The following is a 12,107-nucleotide window of genomic DNA, read 5'->3' as shown; positions in this document are numbered from 1 at the left end:
TTGGGCTGGAGGCGGGATCAGGATAATTCATGGTATGTCTCTCCATCTGTCTGTCAAGATAAGTAGATACAGATATGTGTGTATGTGTGTATACATACACATATTTCCTACTCTACTACCGAGAGGGCCCAGAATGTCACCCAAGTAGAATGAGTACACCTCATGCCCAAAGTTTGGATTCTAAAAACTGTTCTCCAATAAAAGGAGCCAGAATTGTTTTCTTTTGAGAAATAGCTGATTACAGAGCTGGGACAGAGAAAATACAAGATGAAGGGACTCTTTTAAAAATACAGGTTCTAATTCATTAGGGCTGCGGCACTGTTTGAGAGTCTGCATTTCCATTTTATTTCTTTATTTATTTATTTTTTAGAAATTTGGGACCCAATTCAAGGGTCCCACTATTCTTTTAAATTAATTAATTAATTAATTAATTAATTGGTTGCATTGGCTCTTTGTTGCTGCGTGCAGTCTTTCTCTAGTTGTGGCGAGCGGGGGCTACTCTTCGTTGCAGTGCACAGGTTTCTCATTGTCGTGGCTTCTCTTGTTGCAGAGCACGGGCTCTAGGCACTCAGGCTTCAGTAGCTGTGGCATGTGTTCTCAGTAGTTGTGGCTTGCGGGCTCTAGAGCACAGGCTCAGTAGTTGTGGCGCACGGGCTTAGTTGCTCCGCGGCATGTGGGATCTTCCCGGACAAGGGCTCGAACCCGTGTCCCCCGCATTGGCAGGCGGATTCTTAACCACTGCACCCCCAGGGAAGCCCTCCATTTTATTTTATTTTTATTTATTTTTATTTTTTAATTTATTTTTGGCTGTATTGGGACTTCGTTGCTGCGCGTGGGCTTTCTCTAGTTGCAGTGAGTGGGGGCTACTCTTCATTGTGGTGCACAGGCTTCTCATTGTGGTGGCTTCTCTTGCTGAGCAGCATGGACTCTGGGCACGAGGGCTTCAGTAGTTGTGGCATGTGGGCTCAGTAGTTGTGGCTCACTGGCTTAGTTGTTCCATGGCATGTGGGATCTTTCTGGACCAGGGCTTGAACCCGTGTCCCCTGCATTGGCAGGCGGATTCTTAACCACTGTGCCACCAGGGAAGCCCTTATTTTATTTTATTTTATTTTATTTTATTTTATTCTATTCTATTTGAAGTATAGTTGTTTTGAAGTATAGTTGATTTACAGTGTTTTATGGGAGTGCATTTCTAACAGGCTCCTGGGTGATACTGATGCTGCTGGTCCAGGGAGCACACTTTGATTAGTAGAAAACTACTTACTGTAGATTATTACACAAGAGACTCAAACATTGGATGTGGTGGAAGAAGTGACTTCCATTCTAAGAGTTTTGGTGAGGTCATTTAAACCTCCGCGATGCATTAATTTAGGTGGCAGTGTGGTAGAGTGTAGAGTGGAAGGAGCACTGGCTTGGGAGTCAGGGTGAATTTCAAATGGTTTACAATCTGGGTGGCCTTGAATAATTTATTTCACCTTTTTTGAGCCTCACTTTCCAGTTAGCAAAATAGATACAGTAAAATATCCCTGGCAGGGGCTTCCCTGGTGGCGCAGTGGTTGAGAGTCCGCCTGCCGATGCAGGGGACATGGGTTCATGCCCTGGTCCGGGAAGATCCCACATGCCGTGGAGCGGCTGGGCGCGTGAGCCATGGCCGCTGAGCCTGCGTGTCCGGAGCCTGTGCTCCGCAACCGGAGAGGCCACAACAGTGAGAGGCCCGCGTACCGCAAAAAAAAAAAAAAAATTATATATATATATATATATATCCCTGGCAGATTAGCATTAGAGAAAATGTGTTTAAGGACCTAGCATAGCTCTTGACACAGCGTAGGTGTTCAGAAAAGTGGTGACAATTATTATGCTGTTGAATCCTCTTTATTGGAAGACCAGAGCTGTGATTAATGTGCATGAACATTACTGTTTGGAACCTCAAAGTAGTTTTGCATCAGAGACGACTTACTTTTATTCATTGGCCAAAAGAAGGCTATGGTTACTTAAGTAAAATTGTCCTGGCCTGATGAAAAATACTTGTTCTTCTCTGCCCTTGCATAATTAACTTTTACAATCATTTTAAGTCTTGGCCTGATGAAATGTGACAAATGATTCACTGATTCAAACAGATATTTGTTGAGCACCTGTTACTCTGTGTCCAACAATCTTGAACTCTTACAACTTCCTGCATAGAGCGTAGTTCAGACCTCAGCTCCTTGTGAGCTCACTGTCCTCTCTGCCTCCTCTCCTCCTTCAGGAACCCCTCCACCGCGGAGCATGGGCTTCAGGTTGGGCTAATAGTCTCTTAGCACTTAGTACACCCCTGTCATAGTGCTTGTCTCTACCAGCCTGCAAGCTTCTCTTCCTCTCCCTCTCTTCTCGTACTTTTCCTGCAGACTTCTTGAAGGCATAACGCTCTTTGTAGACCCATAGCAGAACAGTGCCTGCACTCAACTTGTTGAACTGATTGCTTGACACAGGACGTCCTCAAGGAGATCGGAGTCTGAGGTGTGTGGGAGGGTCAGGGAAGGCTTCCTGGGAAAGGTGATGCTTGAGCTGAGATTTAAGAGGAGATGGCAAGCAGCGGGAGGTAGCGTGGCTGGAAAACATGGCGTGTTTGGGGCACTGCACATGGTTTGGATGAACTGAAACATGGGGGGCAAAAGTGGGGGAAGGGAGTGAGTGAAGCTGGAGAAGAGGTAAGGGCCAGTACATGACAGACTTAAATGCAGCTGAGGAGATTGGGTTTTATCTTGAGGATAATGAGAAGCCAGTGAAGGATTTTAAGCAGGAATGCGTGGAGGGTGGGTCGGGGGTGAGATTTGATACAGCGAGTTGTACATAAGCCTGGTAATCTGACCCAGCTGTTCCCCATAATGCCTTTCTGGCCCAGAGCAGAGTGGTTTGCTATGGAAGTGCCCTTTGCCTGGCCTGCCTCACACAGTGTTTTGGCTGTACAGTGGGAGCAGACCTGGACAGGAGTCTGGCCCATGTTAAGGCAGGAGGTGCAGCCGCCTCTATTCTGCAGAGTGAGTTGAATAGCAAGAGGCCCTTGGTAAATGCTTGGACCACCTTTACTGGGTTTCCTTACAAGGTCTGCCAGGTCCTAGCTATGGGGACATTAGAGAAGTTGCATAATTTCTCTGAACCTCATCCATAGAATGGAGATGATACCGACCCTTCAGTGCTTTTGTGAGAACTGAATTAGGTAATGATAATGAAAATAATAATGACCATTTAGTAAGCATCAACTGTGTGGCAGGCTGTTTTCCAGGTACATTATTAACTCATTAAAACATATATAGGGGCTTCCCTGGTGGTGCAGTGGTTAAGAATCCACTTGCCAATGCAGGGGACATGGGTTCAAGCCCTGCTCTGGGAGGATCCCACGTGCCACGGAGCAGCTAAGCCCATGCACCACAACTACTGGGCCTGCGAGCCACGACTTCTGAGCCCACATGCTGCAACTACTGAAGCCCGAGCGCCTAGAGCCCATGCTCTGCAACAGGAGAAGCCACCGCAATGAGAAGCCCGCGCCCACCGCAACTAGAGAAAGCCCAGGTGCAGCAATGAAGACTCAACGCAGCCAAAAATCAAATAAATAAATAAGTAAATTTATTTTAAAAAAACATATATGAAACATCAAAAATAGTGTTTAGGGCTTCCCTGGTGGCGCAGTCGTTGAGAGTCCACCTGCCGATGCAGGGGACACGGGTTCGTGCCCCGGTCCAGGAGGATCCCACATGCCGCGGAGCGGCTGGGCCCATGAGCCATGGCCGCTGGGCCTGCGCATCCGGAGCCTGTGCTCCGCAACGGGAGAGGCCACAGCGGTGAGAGGCCCGCGTACCGCAAAAATAAATAAATAAATAAATAAAATAAAATAGTGTTTTGTTCATGGTAGGTACTCAGTAAATATCAGATTCCTCCCCCCACCTCCTGCTGATCATTGCACTTCCTATAGTTTGTCCATAGCTGATAGATTATTGCCTCAGCACTACCTTCCAAAGGACTTTATTTATTCCCACAAATCGACATAGAGAAAGAAAATAGTAAAGATTTCATTTAAGCCCAGGAAGCAGTCAGTCATTTCCAATATCATTTCATTAAGGAAGTACTTGGGGCTTAGAAATCAACTGTACTTTAACCAAATTATAATTTAATACCGTTAGCCTTTGAACTTAATTTTTAGGTTCAGGATCTTGGGCTTCTACAGAAATCAGACAGAACTGCTGCCTGTACTAAAACATTGTTCATGTGCTATTTTGATGTTTGGTGCCCATCCTCAGACCAGATAATCAGAATAAACACCTGAATGCAAGCTGTGTTTAAAATGGAATATGTAAGGTTGTCTCAGTGTTGGGATGAGTTACGTGTCCAACCTGAGTCTGACGGGTTTCTGTTGGTACTGGGCCATAGCTTTGTCTGAAAATAAATGAAAGCTCCCTCCATCTGCAGCCCCAGTCTTCAGGAACACTGCTCGTCATAGCCCTTCTTTTTCTTTCTCTGTTCAGGTTTCAGGTAACTAGATCCTCTCTGACAATATAAAGCATGGACTAAAACTAACTCCGTAGCAATCCCAGGATTATAGGCTCAGGAAAATAAACCTTGGATTGGGTTCAGTTAAGTCTCACTGTAAAGAAATCAGCTATGGGAGAGGCATTTCTGAGCTTGGTTTCTGTTGATTCCTGGTTCCTCAAGATCAATTCTTAGGAGTGTCACAGTTCATTGTGCATACAGGACATGAGTGATTGTTCCTGAGAAGCATAATGGGTTGCTGTCAGCAGTGGTTACACTTGAAAACTGGCTGTGGTTCTGGCCCAGCCTTTATTCCTGGTCAACAGAGCAAAACTCAAGGAAAGCAGGAGTCATAGTCACTGAAACACTCATCTGCGTACCTGTGTCCACACTGCCACCCAAGTCAGAGGTTCGCTTATCCCTGGAGACTAGCATAAAGCTAGAGAATTTTAGAACATACTCCATGTCTGACCATCTTTCTTTCTTTCCTTAAAACCTTCTCCTCCTCCCTCTGGATATAGATTGCCCAATCTCAAATGCTGCCTTAGAGGGTGCAGGGTAGAGGATAAGAGTAACATGCAACTTTTCCCTTATTTCCACCTTTCATTTTCCAGCAACAGCTGCAGGCATATGTGGCCTGGGTGAACGCACAGCTGAAGAAGAGGCCAACAGTGAAGCCTGTGCAGGACCTGCGACAGGATCTCCGGGATGGGGTGATCCTGGCGTATCTCATCGAGATTGTAGGTCAGTTGGCCCTGGACTCCAATGCTAGCGTAAACCAGAACATGGCCTCTTTTATCCTCCATATGCCCTTCAGAGCAGATTGCTTCTTCTTTAAAATAAATGGAAATGGGACTTCCCTGGTGGTCCAGTGGTTAAGAGTCTGCGCTTCCACTGCACGAGGCACAGGCTCGATCCCTGGTCGGGGAACTAAGATCCCACATACTGCGGCCAAAAAATTTTTTTAAAATAAATGAATAAAATAAATGGAAATGGAAGTAGAGAAGACTTAAGATACTCGCCCAAGGTTACTTTATTTATTTATTGTCAATAAACACTGTGTTCCAGGTGTCGTGTTAAGCTTTGGGAATATGATGATGAGCACAGTCTAGGCTCTCAAGAGTCTCCCAATCTATTTGGAAAGACTGCTAAGTGAAGTCACTTCCATTAATGTACTTAGTATTCTGATGGGGTAAGTACAGATAGGAGCACATGGGGGACACCCAACCCAGTCTTAGGGGTTGAGGGGTGGCGTGCCAGAAGATTTGATGTCTAGACTGAGGCTGGAAAAGGAAGCGGCAGCCAGGCAAAAAGAAGGTGTGTTAGCAGCAAAAGGACCCCTCTACGGTATTCACTACCATGATGCTTCCCAAGAGACCTTGTTTTCTTGAAGCCCCGGAGTTGTTGCCGGTCATTCTTATTAGATGGTATCATAACCTTATTTCCATAGCATTTGTCTGTAGCTCTGTTATTATTTCTCTCACCAAAAGGTAATTATTTACTATCTATTTCTCCTGTATAGACTGAGCTCTTTAAGAGCAGGTACAGTATAATATTTTTTCTGTTTCTACAACCCCTAACCAAGTGCCAGACACATAGTAGGTACTCAGACGTTCATTGTCATGTAAGTCAGCTTACCTTGCTTAGAGTCTTTGAGGGATGTGGGGTTTGCAAGTGGTGTGTAAGAAGTCAGGTTTGCAACAGGCAGCCTGTCCATGAATACCTCATTCAGACAGCTCATGGATTCATTAGAATATTCACTTATAGTGATAATAACCATGGTAATACTAATAGCAGCTGCTATTTATTGAACACCATCATTTAATTTCATTTGATCATCAACCTTTGAGAAACATAATAGCCCCATTTTCAGGAAACAAACTTAAAAGAGAACTTATAAAAATAAGTAAATTCATTGAGTACTTTATATATATATATATGTATATGTATATATCAAGCATCGTGCTAAGCATGCTACTTTGATGGATTTATGATATGGATATGATGTAAGTACTATTTCACCCATTTTATAGGATTTAGAAAGGTTAAGCAACTTTACAACGTCACGTAACTGTAAGTGGCAAAGCAGAGATACAAACCTAGATCTGCTTTAATTCCAAAGCTCATTTTAAACATTTAATTTTTCATTCATTTGAATAGATTATACTGGAAATATAATCAATTAGAAAATCCAGACAACACAAGAGGATATAAAGTCGAAAGCCATTTTTCCACCTCTGTTCCCCTGCCAGCTACCTGCTCTTTCTGGAGGCAACCAGTGTTAGCAGTTTCTTGCTTTTTTTCCCCAGAGATATTCTATGCATATACAAGCAATATGAATATGTATTCTTGTTTTCCCCGAACCCAGGTTCTTAAATGCTGCGTTCTGTTGTGACTTGACTATATAGAAAAATTCACAGAATTCACTGCCTTATTTCCCATTCTTTTCTTTAGCCAGCCCTCACTGAGCCTTGATCCCACTACTCCCCCGAAACTGCTCTCCTCAAGGTCACAACCTCTGCCTTGTCAAATCCAGTGGCCGGGCCTCAGTCCTCGCTGTATTCAACTTAGCAGAACCTGACACAGTGGATCACTCCCTCCTCCTCCAAACACCTTCTCCCCTTGGTCTCCAGGACCCTGTGGTTTTGAGTTTTCCTCCTTCCTCACTGGCCTCTCCTGTTTGCTTTGCTGGCTTTCTCCTCCTTCCTGACCTCTAAATGTTGAAGTTCTCCTTAGAGGCTTAGACCTTAGTCCTTGTATATTCTCTATCCCTAAGTGAGCTCTTCCCAAATTTGTATCTTTAGCCCTAAGCTTTTCATTGAGTTCTAGACATGAATATCAACTTCCTGTTCAACATCTCTGCTTGGATGTCTAAAATGCAGCTCTCGGGAATTCCCTGGCGGTCCAGTGGTTAGGACTCGGCGCTTTCACTGATGAGGGCCTGGGTTCAATCTGTGGTTGAGACAAAAGAAAAAAATGCAACTCTCTTCATGTGTCATACTCAGAGCTTTTCCTTCTCCCCGGTGATCCCTCCATCCTCTGAGATTCTTCGTCTAACACGTCACAGTACCATTCACCCAGCTGTTAAAGCAGAACATTTAGAAGTTGTCTTTTATCATTCTCTTTTCCTCATATATCATATCCAGTCCTTCACATGTGCTGTGTGCTTTATATTAAAAATGTACCCAGGAGCTTTGCTCAGGTGTGGGTCTGGACCCTTGCGTAGTCTCGATGTGCAACCGATCCCGGGTCAAGATGGAGCAGGGAGCCAAGGGCCTGAGCCGGTGGCATGTGGCTCTGCACCAGTTCACAGAGGAGACTGAGAAGTCAATGTCCATCTTGGACATGTCTTCATCTCCTGGAAGCAGTGGGGTGCACACCTCTTGGAACCATGGCCCATCAGGTTTTCAACGTGCCCCTCAGTGCACAGAGCTGGAGAGGATCCCCTTGGTCTCTGCTGAGGCACCCAGGCAGAATGCTAGTGAAATGGGACCACAGTTCAGTATGTTGCTGCCTGACCACGGTGTGAGCCCCCAAGTGACTTTCATTCCTTCCCAGATGATTTACTCAGGGAATGTCTCCTTCCCAGCCAGGAATGATGATTTTCCAGGGGCCCCAAGCAATGCCCTTAGGAGAGCCCAGTATTCCAGGGACCATGGCCTTTGGTGGGAATCTAAGGATGCCCCCTAATGGGCCGCCAGTCTCACCTGCCAGTGGAATCCCAATGATGTCCCACATCAGAATGCGAACAATGCCTTATTCTGGCCTCCCAACAGTAACTTCTAACAGAGACCCTATAACATGTAAAACATTATTGTATACAACCGTGCCTTCCACTGAGGCCCAGGCAATGCTCCCCTCTTTGGCTCAGATGTTGCAGTCTAGAAACCCCACAACTTAGGGATGCCCCCAGCTGGATCCCATTATTGGTGGCTTTGGACTCCCAGGGCTCTTTTGTGAGCCAGCCAGTCTCCCAGGAAGACCCCTTCCTACCTAAGTAGTCTTTACGTGAGCAGAGCAGTATTCCGGGGCCCAGGAAAGGGCTCCCAGGAGGAGATCCCCAGCTTCAAGGCCTTAACCGCTGCAACTGAGAGAACTGTGAAAAAGCTTACACTAAGGGCTCCCACCTCGTGAGTCACCAACGCAAACACACAGGTGAAAGGCCCTGTAAATGCATGTGGGAAGCCTGTACTTGGTCCTTCTTCCGATCTGATGAACTTGGAAGACATATTCGGATACACACCAAATACCGACCACATAACTGTGACCAGTGCAGCCGGCAATTCATGAGATCTGACCATCTCAGGCAACACCAAAGGACTCATACGCGGGTGCCAACATCCCCAGACCCACCGGCTGACAGTGGACATATGGCTGGTCCTCCTGCTCCTGGTCTTTAGGTCAATCTGCTCTTCCCCTCATTTTGACCTTTCCGCCTAGATCCTGCCTGCCTCTGACCAGCTAGTCTCTTTGGTAGGTGTAGGCTTTGATGAAGACAGAAAGATTATGAGGCAGTGTTGAAGCCCATGTGAGCTCTGGATCTAGTCAGAGCTCAAAAACTGTCTTGGATGTCCTCACATCTCTGGGGCCACCTACTTTTGTGCCAAGTTCAGCCACATGGGAAGATGGAGCAAAGTAGAGATAGGGAGCTTTATAAAAAGCTCTTTATCTTACGTCATTCCCAGCTTGAAACCCTTTAGCGACTCTCCTTTGCCTGCTGCATAAAACCCGACTTCCTTATCTTGGTCTTTGACAGTTTCCAGAGCCAGTTTCCAGAGCCAAGACTATGTTCAAATCCTGAATTTACCACTTACTACCTATGTGACCTTGGGAAAGGTCTTTGATCATTATGCCAGGTTCCCTCTTCTGGTAAAAGAAAAACAGTGTTGGACTGTCATGAACACATCTTATGTACAAAACCAGATTCTCTCTGGCACTCACCAGCTGCATACCCAGAGTTTGTCTCCTCCCATCATTTCCAGACTTGGATGGCATGGCCCCACAGGACATGGGATCTGGTATCTCAAATAGCCACTAGCAACCCAGGAATGTGGAAGAGTTAGTGCTCCTGTGATAACATTTGCCTAATGGGAGATGGGAGAAATCCAGGTGATAAATTCCCTCTTCTTCCCTCCCTTCCCTGAACTGGTGCAAGATACCATTTCTCCCACTGGGGAGACCTCCCAAGTAGCCAGTGGACACAGCTTTTGTGCCTCTTTGAGGCTTGTCATGAAGCAGACTCAGCCTGCTATCACCTGGCATTACCTCCTGTTCTCCCTTGTGTTGAGTCCCTTTTCTTACTCTCAATGCCCTGTAATCACCCATATAAACATTGGTACTTTAAAAAATAATTAATAAATTAATTTTTTTAAAAAATGTACCCAGTATCTGACTTCTCACCTCTCAGCTTCTTCCCAAACCATCATTATCTCTTGCTTGATTGTTTTCACTTCCTTTCTAACTAATCTCCCTATTTCCTCTTCACATAATCTATGTCCACACAGAGTCAACTTTTAAAAACATAAATCAGATCATGTAACTCCCTTACCTCAAACCCTCTGTTGGCTGTCCATTACACATAGAATAAAATTCAAGGTCTTTGCTCTTTTCCTCTGGTCCTTAAAGCTCCACATGGCCTGGCCTTGCTTACCTCTCCACCTTACCCTAGGACTCGACTCCTTGCTCTCTCCACTCCAGCCCTATGGTCTTGTTGCTGTTCCTCAGATAAGCTGAGCTCATTCCCACCTTGGGGTTGGGATCTGTGGATTTTCAACCTGGAATGCTTCCTCCGCAAATCTTAACCTCTCTTACTTTATTCAAGCCTCTGCCCAAATGTGTTATCAGAGAGACCGTGATCACTCTTCTTTGTCTTTCCTCATAGAACTTATCACTACCTGAAATTATATTGAAGATTTATTTGTTACCTTGGTCATCTGTCATCCCTACAGATATAAACTCTATGATGGAAGGAAAGACGTAGTCTTGGTCATTGCTGTTTCTCTGGTGCTTAGAACAGGGCCTGGCACACAGTGAATATTGTGATGAATATTTGTTGAATGAATATTCATGAATATTTGTTGAATGAAAAAATGTACACACAGCAACTTCACAGGCCCCTGGGAATAAATTTGAAAATTTGAAGGCCCTGCAAAAGGCTTTCATTTTCCTATTCCCCATCCAAATTACAAACACCAAGGCCTAACTCACTTGCATATTTATAGATAATCTTAGTGTTTACATCAAATATTCTCTTTCTCTGTGTCTGGCTACTATGAAACGGTGATAGTACTGCTCCTCATAACTTCAAATATTTTCTTTATCCTAACAGCAGGAGAAAAGCTGAGTGGTGTACAGCTGAGTCCCAGTAACCAGCAGGAGATGAAGAATAATGTGGAGAAAGTGTTACAGTTTGTAGCCTCCAAAAAGATTCGTATGCACCAGACTTCAGCTAAAGGTCAGTGCTTCATCCTGTCCATGGTGGATGAGTACACTCATCTTTCTTTACCTGGTGACTGTCACCCTCAGAAGAGCTATCTGTTATGTAGCTGAGGGTTCCGAGTAGACTCGAGGAGGATTAGGCCCACGACCTCGTATCATTTTTCCATAAAGAAAGTTATCCTCTTGGGACAGAGTGATTATCAAAATCCAAGTGCTTTGGAAACCTGGGTGAAGATAGAAGTTCTCTATTCATTTTAACTGAGTAAAGTTTTGCTTGAGTGTGTGTAGGAAGATTAACAGAAAAGAAATTATAAAATTGTGATATTAATTTTAGAATGTCTTGTTTAAGTTATCAAAAATGAAGATAGATTATGGTTTTTGAGTTTTTTGAGCCACATGGCCAGAAGAGGACACCTCTCAATCCAGTTTGAGCCCAGGCTGCAGGGAAGAAATGGTGTAGGTGTCCTCAGAAAGCACAGGCTCCCAGGTCCTGTCACTGCTTCTGTAGAACTGATTATAATCTGGTTCTGTTTCAGCCTCAGTTTCTGGGCCTGATTGCCTGTGGCTCTAATGAGAATGGGGGCAGGAGGGAGCCCTCCTTTCGTGTGTTATTAGTGTTCTCTGTGTTGGGCTCATTCAGGCGGGGCAGATACTGACCATTGAGAGGGCCTGTAGAAGGTATCAATCAATCCTTTTGGAAGCCTTGCATATTTTAGAAGGCTATGAAACTAAAAAATAGAATTTTACCTATTTCCTTATGTTAACCAGACCTATTATATTTTTTTCTGCCTGCATTTCTCTTTTTTTCTAGGACAAAATTTAGAATGCCATAATATCTCAGATCTGGTCCCCATGAGGAGTGGGCTTGGGGATCTGGCCCATTAAAGTCGGCTATTTTGAGGGAACACGGCCGTTCAGGACATCATTGTCTTTTACCTGGAGAAGTGCAACAGCTTCCTAATTAGTCCCACTGCATCCATTTCTGTCCCCCTCCCCTCTGCTCTCCACACTGCAGCCAGAATGATCTTTCTAAGAATATATATGCTCATGCCATTCCTCCGCATCTGAGGGCCCTGAGGAGAAAATCCAGAGTCCTTCCTCTGGCTTACCATGCCCTTCCTGACCTCACCTCCGGTTCATCCTCCTCCATCTTTCACCCTCTCCCC

The 12,107-nt window shown here is 45.0% G+C and overlaps 1 protein-coding gene and 1 pseudogene across 6 annotated transcripts in view; both read left to right on the top strand.

The window, feature by feature from the left end:
* DIXDC1 (DIX domain containing 1) overlaps positions 1-12,107 on the top strand; it is a gene marked incomplete at both ends in the record, with an annotated part of 72,288 nt that overhangs the window by 25,144 nt on the left and 35,037 nt on the right. For 3 of the 5 annotated variants that reach the window (XM_079707607.1, XM_079707606.1, XM_079707609.1), the window contains 2 exons: positions 5,118-5,247; positions 10,832-10,957. In XM_079707607.1, the coding sequence (XP_079563733.1) occupies positions 5,118-5,247; positions 10,832-10,957 (256 nt within the window). Of the gene's footprint in view, positions 1-5,117; positions 5,326-10,831; positions 10,958-12,107 lie in introns of all 5 variants that reach the window. The other 2 variants (XM_079707605.1, XM_079707604.1) reach the window with 1 other exon arrangement.
* LOC307056026 (Krueppel-like factor 17) lies at positions 7,834-8,903 on the top strand (annotated as a pseudogene). Its single transcript has one exon. The product of its transcript is annotated as a Krueppel-like factor 17 (transcript).

This window comes from Hyperoodon ampullatus (genome assembly GCF_949752795.1).
Source record: "Hyperoodon ampullatus genome assembly, chromosome: 7".
Lineage (NCBI taxonomy): Eukaryota > Metazoa > Chordata > Mammalia > Artiodactyla > Ziphiidae > Hyperoodon > Hyperoodon ampullatus.
Note: the sequence above shows the minus strand (reverse complement) of the source record. Positions and strands in the feature narration are given on the sequence as shown.